At 41.1% G+C, this 14,831-nt stretch overlaps 1 protein-coding gene across 9 annotated transcripts in view; it reads left to right on the top strand.

The window, feature by feature from the left end:
* The window catches only part of MPPED2 (metallophosphoesterase domain containing 2), a 176,610-nt gene that overhangs the window by 112,699 nt on the left and 49,080 nt on the right, over positions 1–14,831 (top strand). The window contains exon 5 of one of the 9 annotated variants that reach the window (XM_078433343.2): positions 34–363. The exons of the other annotated variants lie outside the window; for them this stretch is intronic. Coding sequence (XP_078289469.1) covers positions 34–52 — 19 coding nt within the window. The 3' untranslated portion in view covers positions 53–363. Of the gene's footprint in view, positions 1–33; positions 364–14,831 lie in introns of those variants that run through there. 9 annotated transcript variants of the gene reach the window in all.

The following is a 14,831-nucleotide window of genomic DNA, read 5'->3' on the forward strand; positions in this document are numbered from 1 at the left end:
TCTCTCTCACTTGCTCACTCTGATTGTCATCAGTTGCCATGTTGTTAGCTGACCTATGGAGAGACCCATGTGGCAAAGAATTGAGGAAGGCCACTGGCTAACAGTCCATGAGAAACTGGGGCTGTCAGTCCAACCACTTGCAAAGGACTGAATCATACCAAGGACCACTGAAGTCATCTTGGAAGTGGATTCTACCTAAATCCAGCCTGTAAATAAGACTATAACTCTGGACAACACCTTGATTACATAGTCTTGCTAGAACCTTTAATGGAGGACCCAGCTAAGCTGTGCCTCAATTCCTTACCTATGAAAACTACAAGATAATAAATGTTTGTTGTTTAAGCACCTAAATTTTGTGGTAGTTTTTTTACACAGATTTAGATAACCAATACAGCCGCGATGTCAGAATTTCTGGTTATTGGGCCTTAATATAAATACATTTTCAGAATTTTCAGTTTGTCATCACTACTACCCACTATTGAGAGCATGTCTGCCTTCCAGGGCCAGAAGCAAAGGATCTGGGATCAACGAATTACCATGGTTCTTGAAAAAAGAGGCTGCAAGAAAAACATGATCAGAAACTCTGTTCTTGGCCACAATCATGTGTCTTGTGTTTGTGTTTGGAGGAGAGGACAACTATGATTGTTGTCTGTGGTACATTCAATTCACCTTCTTCTGGTGATAGCACACCAGTTTGCTTTGAAAACTCACGTCTATTCTGCTGTTAATTCAGATGGTACAGGTGAGAGCCTCCCCATGCCATGCCAGCGTCAGGAAGAAACACTTGACTAGGACTAGCCAGTCAGAGCATTCCATCCTCCTTCTCATACTGATTGGTTCTGGAAAGGACATGGAAGTCAAGGTGGGATGATTAGACTCTCTTGATTGAATGTGAAGCTGAAACTGCCAGAAGCCACCACAAGGGGAGAGTCTACAGATTAAGCCAACAGCCAAAGATCCATCCAAGAAATGGAGATGGATTCCAATAATAATAAATAGGTATCTGGATTAAACCATGCTCGATGTCAGTTTCCTCATGGACTTCTGAGTTACATCAGCCAATGATTCCCCCCCCCCCCCGCCTTTTTTTTTTTTTTTTTGAGTCATTTTGAATGGGTGTCTGTTACCTGCAACTAACAGTTTTTGGGGGGCACCTAGGTGGCTCAGTCCATTAAGCGACCAACTCTTGATTTCAGCTCAGGTCATGATCTCATGGTTCATGAGTTTGAGTCCTGCATTGGGCTCCACACTGACAGTGCAGGGTCTGCTTGGGATTCTCTCTGCCCCTCCCTGCTCATGCTAGCTTGCTCTCTCTCTCTCTCTCTCTCTCTCTCTCAAAATAAATAAACCTTAACCAAAAATAAAAATAATTGGTGTTTTTTTTTCAGTTTACTTATTTTGAGAGAGAGAGAGAGAGAGAGAGGGACTGAGAGTGCACACATGAGCAAGGGAGGGGCAAAGAGAGAGAAAGAGAGAATCCCAAATGGGGCTTGATCTCACAAACTGTGGAATTGTGACCTGAACCAAGATCAAGAGTCAGATGCTTAACCAAGTGAGCCCCCCATTTTAACCATTTGAAAATGTACTGTCCAGTGGCATTAAGTACATTTATAATGTGCACAACTGTCATGTCTCCAGAACATCTTCACCTTCCCCCATGGAAACTCCATACGTGTTAAACAATCAACTCCTGTTTTCCTTTCTCCTAATACTGGCCGTCACTATTCTATAGTCTCTCTGTAAACTTGACTATTCTAGGTGCCTCGTATAAGCAGAATCATACATTACATACAATATTTGTCCTTTTGTGATCAGCTTATTTCACTAAGCATAATGTCTCCACAGTTCATCCATGTTGTAGCATGTGCCAGAATCCCTTCCTTTTTTTTTTTTTTTTTTCATTTTTTTTACTGTTTACATATTTTTGAGAGAGAAACACACACACACAGAGTGCGAGCGGGGCAAGGTCAGAGAGAGAGGGAGACACAGAATTCAAAGCAGGTTCCAGGCTCTGAGCTGTCATCACAGAGCCCGATGGATGCAGGGCTCTAACTCACAAACCGTGAGATCATGACCTGAGCTGAAGTCAGATGTTTAACTGACTAAGCCACCCAGGCGCCCCAGAATTCCTTCCTTTTTAAGGCTGAATAATATCTCATTCTATGTCTAGACCATGTATAATTTACTACCCATCTGTCAAAGGGCATTTGGACTGCTTCCTCCTTTTGCCAATTGGGAAAAATGCTGCTGCGAACGTGGTATACAAATACCTGTTTAAGTTTCTGCTTTCACTTCTTTGGCGTATGTAGCCAGAACTGGAATTGCTGGATTGTGCTGTGTTAATTTTTTTCAAGAATTGCTGTCCTGTTGCCTACAGCTACTGCACTATTTTTCATTTCCACCAGGAAAGCACAATGGCTCCAATTTCTCCATATTATTGCCAATACTTCTGGGGGGTGGGTGGGTTATAGTCATCCAAGTGAGTATGAAGTAATATCTCATTATATATTTTATTTTTGAAATGCTGGTCACTAAATTCCTTTCATGACCAACTAATGAGACACAATCCTCAGTTGGAAAAATATATTATTTTATAAGATTGTTTAATGAAAAAAGTCAAGTTAATAGACTCAACATAGTGGTGGGGCCAAAAAGCTATATGCAAAATGTGAAAAGGCTTTCTCTAAGTAGTGCAATGCTGGGAACAGGAGATTGAACAAAACAGAATACTGACCCTAGAGGACCTCATAAGTCACTTACTAGAGAGGGGACAAGTAGATCATTTCACAAATTTCACAGTGTTGCAGCTAGTTTAGTAAGATTACTCTGGAGGCAGAGGCATGGTGAGCACTCGATTCAACTTGGGTGGTTACGGAAAGCCTTCGGGAAGACTGAGAAGAATATAGAAGAGGATATTTCAGGCAGAAAGAGCTGCACATACAACGAATGGAGGCAATGAAAATTTTAGGATCTGAAAATAATTCCATTGCCCTAGAATGCAAGTAGAAGGGGTCCATAGTGGGTCTGATAGGCCAGGTGTAAGAGTTTGGACTTTGTCTTCTGGCTCTGGTGAGCCATAGAAGGAAGTAGGAGAACTGGTTGACTATTTTATCTTCTGGAAAGAGCTCTAGCAGCAGCATAGACTAAAATGAAGGGAGTGAAGAAGGAAATGAGCGTGGAGCAAGAATCAAGAATATTGTTGGAATTGTCCAGGAATGAGATGTTGAGTGTCTTCCTTAAAACACTGTCAGGGGAGATAAAGAGGAGAGAAAGCCTCAAAACATGTTGAGAAGGTAGAATCCGAAGATTTAGGACTGATGGCCTGAGGGTCAGGGTGAAATCAAGTTAGATTTCTGGCTTGCTGACTGACTAGTATTAAATGATTCCAGTAACCTGACAATGGATTAATTTATAATCTTGTTCTAAAGAGTCTTACTGTGAGAAATGTTGGATTATTTCATAGGATATGAAGGTTGGAGACCTAGACGGGATGACTTGGGACAGATGAGGTGAGAGTAGGAGCAAAGAGAGAAGCAGCTATCGGGTACCACGCACATTAAGCTAGAGTCATAACAAGGCAAGTCTGAAAGTAGAAATAAACCACCACACCCTTGGCTGGGAGGACTGGGAGATTTTTGGAGTATAGGTACAGTAGCTCAGGGCACAGATGATTTAAATGAGACTGGGAGGGGCGCCTGGGTGGCTCAGTCGGTTTAGTGTCCGACTTCGGCTCAGATCACGATCTTGCGGTATGTGAGTTTGAGCCCCGCGTCGGGCTCTGTGCTGACTGCTCAGAGCCTGGAGCCTGTTTCAGATTCTGTGTCTCCCTGTCTCTCTGACCCTCCCCCGTTCATGCTCTGTCTCTCTCTGTCTCAAAAATAAATAAACGTTAAAAAAAAAAAATTAAAATAAAAATAAAAATAAATGAGACTGGGAATGATATGAAGATGTGGGCAATCTACTTTTAAGGGGAGGGAGAGTTTTGTTTGCTGAAGTTCATGCTGGACCAAGAGGGTAGGGAGTAAGTGAAGGGAGAAGGTTTTCTAAAACCACTTGTATTCGAATCATGAGTGGCTTACCCAGGTGTCCATTTCATGATGGACCATCCTGTTTATACTTGAAAAGTAAAACGTTAAATGAGATTAAATCATTAAAGCACGTGCTAAGATAGAAGTGGATAGAATGATTAAAACAGACAGCTGAAAGAATTCAGTCATCAAGCACAGTATAATCACTCACAGGTAAGCAAGGCTCTTTGAGTTAAAGTGACAGCAAACTATAAATTGAATGTTGCCTGTTGAAGGACATGGTTCCAGTTGGGCTAGAGGCAGTCTCCTTGGAATTCTCTGAGTACCCTCCAGGACAGGACAATGAACCCTAGATCCTTTACTTGGAGAAACTGGGGGAACTAGGCTATGCCTTTCATTGAAATTTACTTGTTTTATATCATAAGATTCATAGGTGCAGAGAGGGAGAGAAAGAGAAAGAAGTTTCCTCCTAATCAGTGGAAGATGTGGAAGAAAGAAGGGGGAGGAGGAGGAGAGGGAAGGGGAGGGGCTGGCAGCAGCATTGCATTCCAGGGCTTACTATGTGGCCTGCACTCCTCCGAAAGGACTTTACTTGCCTCTCATTTAGTCCTCATAGCAACCTGCATCTCAGAGGCCTCTGACTGCAGAGGAGGTTGGGATGAATTTAGAGATATTAGTAACTCCCATGCTAATATACTTATTTGGAGAAGCAAGCCTAGACTTTGGTCTCTGCTGTGCCATTGGTGCATCTCTGTGAGTTTCCTCATCAGGAAAAGGGAATCATAGTATCCATGCATGCCTGTCTGGTTGGTTGTTGCGGGGTTTGGGTAGGCTAGTACGTGTATTCATCCAGTAAGTGCTCAGTGAATATCAGCCATTACTTTACATATTGCTGTTATTATTCTACATGACTTTTAATATTTTTAAAAGAGAGGAGTCGTATTTTAAGACAAAAAAGTACATGATAAGGGAACAGAAATGTATACACATACAGTCAGTGAAAACTGTATTTTCCTTTTCTACTTCCATCAAAAGCTATTAAAATGTAGGGCCTGCTATTGTATATTTATTCAGACATCAATCTTAATCAGCCCCTTTGCTACTTTGGCGGTAAGGGCATTGTAATTCTATTTTTATCGGTTCCTTCCTGTGCACCAGACATTCAAAATAGCATGAGTAAGGATCAAAAATATCTTAATGGATTTGGTTCCCAGAGATATCAGTGACCAGAGGAAGAGTTTTGCAGAAATTTCTTCCCGAGCTGATAAGGAAGGTAAGTGGGGAAGGTGTAGAGGGGAGGCAAGGGGGGCTGGCTTTGCAGCTAGCTGTGAGTCTCTGTAGAGCCAAAAGGCAAAGATCATGTGGCAGGTGAACTCTAAGGGGCCTAGAAGGATCTGGAGGATTCAAGCATAAATGCTTCCTATTTTCAGATTTATGCTGGAGAGCAGTGCTATGTAATTGTTTAGGATAATCCTGCCCCTTCATGAGGTAATAACCATGTTTTTGATAAACACACTTCCTGACGTGATTGCATTACTCAGACACACAAACACAAACACAGGGGCTCCCATGCCGTTAGTGGTTTTGTTTGGATTGCTTGCCTGACATCTTTTCTTTCTCTTTCTTCTCTTCTTTCTACTTCTCTCATTATTTCATCTCTTCCTCCTCCTTCTGGCCCTCCTTTCTCCCCCACCTCACTCTCTGCCTCTCAGTCCCATTTTGTATTCAGACCAGTCATCGTCAGAAAGTTATCAAAGTCTGGAAACTGGGATCAAAGGCAAGAGAAGATGCCATCAGAATATCCAGAACAACTGTAGTTCTTACATAAATGCATATGATGCAGTTTCCCAAACTGCACTGAGTTATGCCACATAATGAAGCATGACATAATCTTAGGCAGTGCACAGATGAACATTTGTTCTTGAGTAATTTTGTATTTATTGCATGCATATTGTAAAGTGTGTGTGTGTGTGTGTGTGTGTGTGTGTGTGTGTGTAGCACACCACACTTGTGATTTCATGGATATTACTGTTTAGGGTGAGGATAAATTTAAGTAATAAAAGTGAATCCATATGTAGAGAAATATTTAGTAAATATTAGTACAGGTGGTACACAGATGTGACAAATGAATCATGAATATACCACACGAGGACCAAAGCTTGAGAAACACCGTTTAACATATGGCACCTTTGACTTGAATTTGGCGCCTCTGGGGAGCTCTGTCCCCTTCTCTGTCCACCCCAAGTGATCTCTAAGAGGCATCCATGCCATCTTACCGTGACGTGGCATCAGCAAGTCCATCACTGAGGCAAGGATTTGGACTAAAACCAACCCCTCCCACTCTCAGCAATCCCACAGCTGCAGCTATGATGAAAGCCCAAGGCGTGAGCAATAACTCTGCACCAGCAACTTGAGGTTTTAAACATTTAAACATGTGGAGCAGGTGTGAATGTTATTCTGTGATACACAGATGCGAGAAAATTTCACTTCATTCGTATTTGTTTGTTTGGTTTTAGAGTTGAAATAAATCTAAATCTGAGCCCTTTCCCCTTAGCGTAGGATGAAATTAGATCTCACCCATGATTGAGGCTCTCTCTGCCCTGGCTCCCAACCCAAGGCCTTGAAAAGATTTGGGCCATTTGGAGGGGGCCCTGTGGATGGGGTCCACTGCTGATAGACCCTTTGCTGGTATTGCATGGTCTCTGGAAAGCGGGAGATGGCTCTGTTTTCCCTGACTTGGGCTGGGGACTCACTGCCCTGAGGGACATAGCAGAGTAGTTCCTGCTGAGGGTTTCTTACTACTCCACCCAATACACCTCCTTGTCAGAAATTCCAGCTGAGTCCTCACTACTCGAGACAGTCCTTCTGTTTTCACCGTAGAGGAGTCCCCCTCTGCTTATCTTGACTGCTTCTGGTAATCCTTCACCCCCGCCCCTGTCCCCAAGGGCACTCACCCAGCTTCTCCCCCGCCAATGCATTGACCTAGCTCCATGCTAGGTCAGTGAAAACAAAAGCCAGGAAGAGTGGGAGTAGTGGTGTTTCTGGCAACTTCTACTTAAACCATGATATACAAACACCCCTGAGGTAAAGGAACACAAAGGCGTTCTTTGAATAAGGTAGAGTAAAGCAGAGGAAAACCAAACAGAGATTAATATTTCTGTTAACTATTCCATCATATGTGAAGGTAAAAATTTGAAATACATAGGCCTAAGATAGTTGTTATAATATTGTGCTCTCTCTCGCTCGCTTGCTGTCTCTCTCTCTCAGTTCAGAGGCTTAGAAGTGTGTTCAGATAGATATAATATTAAACATCGTATCCCATTCTTACCAAGTTGACTCAGAAGCAAAGTATCAGAATGCCCTGGTTCTGCAGGCCTTAATAACGATCTCTTTCAAATGCATTTGAGTCCAAAACCTCAGTATATTTCCTCAGTGGGCCCAGTTTCCGCTGGGGGGACCATTATGATCTCAACTGTCAGGGTGGCCACGGCTTCCAGCAATAGCACCCGCTGCCCTTGTCAGTCCAGCCCCATAGGAGGCAGCGGTAGCCTACAATTGCTAAATTCAAGTTCCTCTTCTAATACTTTTGAAGCTAATTCTCCATAAAAATATTGATAGCTCTATTGAATTACCTGGCTATCACACATTACTCTCTTAACTGGGTCCTCATTCAAAGAGGAAAATAAATCTACTATATTTCAGAAACTAAAATTCCTAATCTATAAAATTTCAGAAAGTAGTGCTTCTGTTTGGAAACCCATGGGACACGGGGCGCCTGGGTGGCTTGGTCGGTTAAGCGTCCGACTTCGGCTCAGGTCATGATCTCACAGTCTGTGAGTTCGAGCCCCGCGTCGGGCTCTGTGCTGACCGCTCAGAGCCTGGAGCCTGTTTCAGATTCTGTTTCTCCCTCTCTCTCTCTGCCCCTCCCCTGTTCATGCTCTCTCTCTGTCTCAAAAATAAATAAACGTTAAAAAAAATTAAAAAAAAAAAGATTCTTTATTAAAAAAAAAAAAAGAAACCCATGGGACAGGGGCACCTGGGTGGCTCAGTCGGTTGAGCGTCCAACTTTGGCTCAGGTCATGATCTCGCGGTTCATAAGTACGAGCCCCACATCAGACTCTGTGCTGACAGCTCAGAGCCTGGAGCCTGTTTTGGATTCTGTGTCTCCCTCTCTCTCTGCTCCTCCCCTGCTCACACTCTGTCTCTCTCTGAAAAATAAACATTAAAAAAAAAGAAATCCATGGGACCTAATAATAATAATGTCCCTTTAGTCATTCAACAAATATTTATAGACCACCTTCTTTTGCCAGGCTTAGGAGCAAAGTCTGTGCTCTCATGGAACTTCCATTCTAGCAAAAGAAAATAGACTGAAAAGAAATTTATGTAAGAGAAGAATATCAGAGACTGGTAAATGCTGGGCACAGGAATGAAAGAGAATGATGTGTTAGCAAGTGGTCACTTCAGGAAAGGCATTATTATTACTACAAGCTTGGGTGTAACTTTCAGAGAAACTCCGTTCGTTGAAATCCCCTTTTCACTGTCTTTGGATTCTACCTGCTGAAGGTCACAAACTAGGAATTAGGGCTACATTTGGCTCTTGGATGTATTGTTTTCCATGAACAGTATTTTGTTTAAGCAAATACATAAGTAAGTTTAAAGGTCTTCATGTGGTACATGTATGCTCCAATATGTCATAGACCCCATCACTATTTCCAGTTGCTTTAATACTCCAGCTTCACTTGCTAACATACCTACAGAAACTCTAAATGCGATTCCAGCCTGAACCACTTGAGATCTTCCTAATTTGCATAGTATCACTTCCTGTTTGAGAACTTAACCACATGCCACACTCTGTGCTAAACATTTTATGTCACCTTCACAGCATAGTGGGGAAGGTGTACTGTCATTGTAGACCGTGGGGCTAAGACCCAGAGGCGACTTGCCTAGCATCATATGGCTAAGTGAGTAGTAGAACTAGAAGGCAGAGAATTAGACTCCCATTCGCTTCATACAGAAGCTAAGTTCAAAGCTGAGTAGGACTGAACCCTCTGAGAGTTACCCAGGTGTCTCATGGGTGTTAATACTGGCTTCCTAACCCAATAAGTTCCTTGAGAACATCCTCATTTAAAGTCTTGCACACTCCTAATAGAAACTAAAACAAAATAAATGATAAAATGATTATTTTATAAATCATAAAAGTTAATTGAAAATGAGCAAGAAGAAACAACTTTGGGCATTCCTACATTTTTCCCTGAACTTAGAGTTTCTTCTCATAGGTGGTATAACCTCAAATTAACAGGTTTTTGCCTGGTGGCACAAACCACAAACATTTATCTAGATGATTGAGAAAGAGACAGTCTGAATTAGGGAAAAGCCTAAGTTCCAAAATGGCGTAGTTTGGTCACATTCATTAAGAAACAGAAGGTATAAACTTTCACAGTATTATTGTGACAAGGTGAGAAAAAAAGACCATGTGTGTATGTGTGATGTGTTTTCATTGTGTGTTATCAACTTCTTTTTCTTGGGAAGGACTCTCCTTTATTCTGAAGTTATGTTCATCCTACATTTTGGTCTTTAATGTTTAATGAAATGTAGTGGATGATAATCGAGTGTGGTGAGTGTGTTTGTGTGAATGTACATGTTTGTGATTTATTATCCTTTCATGGTAGAATAAAAAATAACAATGTATGAATACCGAAAACATTCCTGGACATTTTACTGGTCATGAGATCCAAAAGTCTGGAACCTCTGGTCCTAATAAAATGTCAAATCAAAGAGGTTGCTATGTATTTTTCATTTTGCAGGTCTGTAATGAGTATTTGCATAGTGAAGGCATCTTAAATATATATCAATATAATTATTTAATCAAATTTTTATTGAAAGCTTGCTGTATATCACTTATAATCTAGTAGCTTATGTTTTTTTGGGGGGTGCCTGGGTGGCTCATTTGGTTAAGTGGCCAACTCTTGATTTCCTCTCAGGTCATGATCTCACTGTTTGTGAGATCGAGCCCTGCATCCGGCTCTGCACTGACAGCACAGAGCCTGCTTGGGATTCTCTCTCTCCCTCCCTCTCTCTATGCTCCTCCCAACTTTCATGTGCACTCTCTCTCTCGAAATAAATAAATACTTAAAAAAATAATAAATGCTCTTTTTGAGTCTTGTTTCTTTAAACTGTGTAAATAAGTGTCAACTTAGCCCTTCCCTGATGTACAGTTGCTAAAATTCATTAGTATAGGGTCCGATTAAAGATATTTTACTCTATTAAAACTGTATTGTAGGGGCTCCTGGGTGGCTCAGTTGGTTAAGCATCCGACTTGGACTCAAGTCATAATCTCACAGTTGGTGGGTTCGAGCCCCACATCAGGCTCTGTGCTGACAGCTTGGAGCCTGGAGCCTGCTTTGGATTCTGTGTCTCCCTCTTTCTCTGCCCCTCCCCTGCTTGTGCTCTCTCTCTCTCTCTCTCAAAAATAAACATTTAAAAAATTAAAAAATATATATATTGTAGGGGCACCAGGGTGGCTCAGTTGGTTGAGCATTTGACTCTTGATTTCAGCTCAGGTCATGATCCCAGGGTCCATGCTGAGCATGGGGCCTGCTTGAGATTCATTCTTCCTTCCTTCTTTTCTTTCTTTCTTTCTTTCTCTCTCTCTTTCTTTCTCTTTCTTTTTCTCTCTTTCTTTCTTTCTCACTCTCCCTCCCTCTGTCCCTCTCCCCCACTCCTGCTCTCTCTCACTGTCTCTAAAAATAAAGCTTTAAAATAATAATAAAAAATTAAAATATATTATAGTCAAGAATATTATATAAACTTTGTAAGGCGACAGATGGTAGCTAGACTTACTGTGGTGACCATTTCACAATATACAAATGTCAAATCACTATGCTGTACACCTGAAACTAATATAATACTGTTTGTAAAATGTGTATGCGTATGTGTATAATAATAGTTTGGGCATAATATCATATCAGTGAAAATATTTATGCCACAAGTGATGGAGAACTCAACCCAAGTTGACTTGAACAAATGGAAAGTATTGGCTTATGTATTTGAAAAACTTTAAAGTAGATGTGGCTTTACAAGAGGTTTTAGTGTGGCCTTAACATGTGACTGGGAAACTGTTTCTCCCTTTCCATTCCTTCCGTTGTTGGTGCCATTCTTGGGCATACTATCTCCTCATGTTTTCAAAATGACTGCTTTGAGGGACTAAGGGGGAGAAAGGAGACCACATCTAGGGAGAAGGCAGACTCAGTAAAATCCTGAAGCTGATTCTGCATATCTCTACCCTTGTATTAGTTGCTAGAGCCAACAGGATGGAATGCACCAATGGCCTTAGATTGGGTTGCAAGATCTATGATGCTGGCCTGGAGTCCAGTCAGCTCACCGTGGATCTACAAGTGGAAGCCAAGACTGTGGGGAAGAGGAAATGGAGGAATGGGCATGGGAAAGCAACAACAAATGTCCACTCTGAGCTATTGACTGGAGACAGGAAGTGGGCAGCTTTCCTTTGAAGCTTGTTTCCTTTATATAATTGGCAATTATTTGGTGTGTCTTTTCTTCAGTGGTTCTCAGTAGTATATTGTAACTGATATTTCAGAATTGGTCTGAATAAGTGGCAGAGAGACCTTTGTATTGACAGAAATCTGTACAAAGAAAAGGCATTATGGATTTTTAACCTCTTCTTCTTTTATAAGTTTACCATTTGCATAAAAATTGAGATTCCATCCCATAGTCACTCAACTATTCTTAACAATTTTATTTCATTTTTTCCTAAACCACAGGTTCTTTAGGAAAATCCATCTTTCTTCTTTCCAACAGTTAGTACTTTTTTCCCCAACTGACTCCCTTCTGTATGACCTTTTTCTTTCCAGATTTAAAATCTCTTCATATGTGCCTTTTTAAATTTCTCATTAAACTTTCCATCCATCAAATAAATACCAGATGATAGGAACTATGCCCCTTTCCATATTTTTTGCCATGTGGGTAATAAATATATCTATATATTTCAGTTTCCATCAATTAAACATACTATAGTGGCTTTTTATTTATCTGTTAAATGGGAGTTAGAGTGGATGGGAATGGGGTATTATTGGACTCCTTGTTTACAAGGACTTGGACGTTAGTAAACGTCTCTCAGAGATCCAGTCCAGGAAAATAGATTGAGGGCTAGAAATAGAAACAGGATTTTTTTTTACCCTAAATGAAGGAAGTCATTGTTTAAAATAATACTTAAAAGAGATTAATTTTCCTTCTCTTTTTAAAGAATGTTTCTTAACATACTTTTAAAAGACCTTTGGTATTTTTACATTATTTTAAATTACATGCATTATTTAGGCAGTGACTTTTATGCAAAGCATATATTGAAGTCTTGTTATTCCTTCATGCCTAAGTTGAAACTCTAGGCCCTGGGTGACTTTTTTTTTCTCTTTCCTTATGGGTCGTAGAATAACATAAATGAGTTTGTGCTGGGGGATAGTGCTTGTATAATTTGTTTTGTTTGCATTCTGCTTTTTGCTGTTTTCCATTTATTGTCAAAGGAATGTTTTTATCTTTGATTACTCCCTGGTAACGGGGATGTCTTTACCCTGGAAAACAGGGGTAATGAAGAATAAGGTATAACATGTGAAGTTTCTGTTTTATGTTCTCAAAAATGTGCTCAGACCAGGGCAGAGCTTTTCGAGCCCTTTAGTGAAGATCACCTTAATTGGCAACTGCAATATTTCCTTGCGTGTCCCCCGACATTCCACTTCCCATGCCTCTGAATCTGGCAATACTTGAAGGAGGCACACAGACTTGTTGAATTACAATTGATAAGTTGATGAGATGAATTTATGCAGGACCGTGAGGGCCCGCATCTCTGCCTGAATGTTTACACAGGATAATCTCCTGAAACATAGCTCAGTTTCCATTTTTGATAGGAAATATATGGTGCTTACCTTCAGAATCTGAAATGAGACTTTGGAAAAAAAATTTTAGAGGTTAAATTGTCAAGATGATTTTTGCTTAAATATGTAAAGGCTGAGAGAACATTTACTCTTCGTAAAGAAGAAGAATTAGCCATTGTGGTGAACTTCCAGGGAACATTTTCTCTTCTTTAGGGTCCTTTTCATCATATGCCTACTGTGGGGTGCTGGATTTTGTCCTTCTGCGGAAGTGAAAGCATCCTTTCCACTCCAGCAGGAATGGATTTGCTGGCTCTCAACTTTGCTGTGGCACAAATGATGTGCTGAGTCTCATTCAACAGTATCTTGGTGCAACATCATAATTTTCCCATCAGGTCTTTTTTTATTGTGGCAAAATACATGTAATAAAATTTACCATGTTAACCATTGTCAGGCATACAGTTGAGTGGCATTAAGTACACTCATATTGCGCAGCCATGACCACCATCCGTCTCCAGCACTTTTTTGTCATCCCAAACTGAAACTCTGTAGTCGTTAAACGAGAACTGCCATGTCTCCCTTCCCATAGCCCTTGGCAACCACCATTGTATTTGCTACCTCTGTGAGTCCGACTACTCTAGGTACCTCATTTAAGTGGCATCATACAATATGTCTTCTTGCATCTGGCTTATTATTTCGCTTAATATCATCAAGGTTCATCTATGTTGTAGCATGTGTCAGAATTTCCTTTTTTTAGGCGAAACAACATTCCATGTATGTACATACCCCATTTTGTTTACCCATTCATCTGTGGATGGACACTTAGGCTGCTTCTACCTCTTGAATATTGTGAATAATCCTGCTATGAACATGGGTGTACAATATCAGTTTGAGTTTCTTTTTTGGGGGGGGGTGTGTAGCCAGAAGTGGAATCGCTAAATGATATGGTAACTCTAGATTTAATGTCTTGAGACATTGCCATACCATTTTCTACAGCAGCTACACCATTTTACATGCTCACCAACCACACATACAACATCATATGTATTCAGCAGACATAATTCTCACCCCACCTTACCCCCAAAATGTGGGACTGTTGGACTACTGATTCTTGTCCAGAAAGGTTTTTCTCCACTTCGTGTGAGTAGGATGGGGAATTGGAGTCTACATTTATATGGTGACCAGGAGAAGCAGAAATGGATAAAGGGGGATAAAAAGACAAAGCAAAAACTATGGCATAACGAACACAGAAGAAGAGCCCACTTTCACAAAGAACACGGGATACTCTGCATTTAAACAGAAACTGCCATAAGCAGGGTGTGAAACTCTCACCTGCCTGCCATTGTTTCATTTTAGGGTGCACCTGGTCTTGGTTATGCCAAGTACAAAATGCTCCGTGTGCCTCTGTAATGGCCAAGCCCCCGGTGTTTTCTCTTTCTTGCACAAGTGTCCATGTGGGCTGCAAAGTGGAGCAGATGCTGGGCTGATTCTCAGATAAAGACTCCTTGCTGCTGTTTGCCTCTGGATAGTTCAAACCATGTCCTTTCATTTCTGGAAAAAGAGAGTGTCAGTTGGGCTTTCTGAAAACAATTGCCACCCTGGGCCAAAACTAATTGTCACAATATACATGTTCTGCTCAGGACTTTCAAAGGGAAGGAAGTGTTTGATACTGCTATACTTAGTCCAACCTAGCCACACACGTGGCAGGTTTGGGGTGAAGAGGAGGAGGCAGGACAACGTCCTCTGCAATTTCCCATAACTCTGGTAACTCACGATATATCTTGGAATAATAAGACCCAGAGAAGGAGCTTCTGTGTGAAACTTTGTGGATTTGAAAACAGTTATACTGAATATTTCATGATCTTCTTGTCAAGGCCTCTCCTTATAACATGACCCAAAGGCACTGCCATGCCTTCTTTCTTAG

Source organism: Panthera onca, chromosome D1 (genome assembly GCF_046562875.1).
Source record: "Panthera onca isolate mPanOnc1 chromosome D1, mPanOnc1 haplotype 2, whole genome shotgun sequence".
Lineage (NCBI taxonomy): Eukaryota > Metazoa > Chordata > Mammalia > Carnivora > Felidae > Panthera > Panthera onca.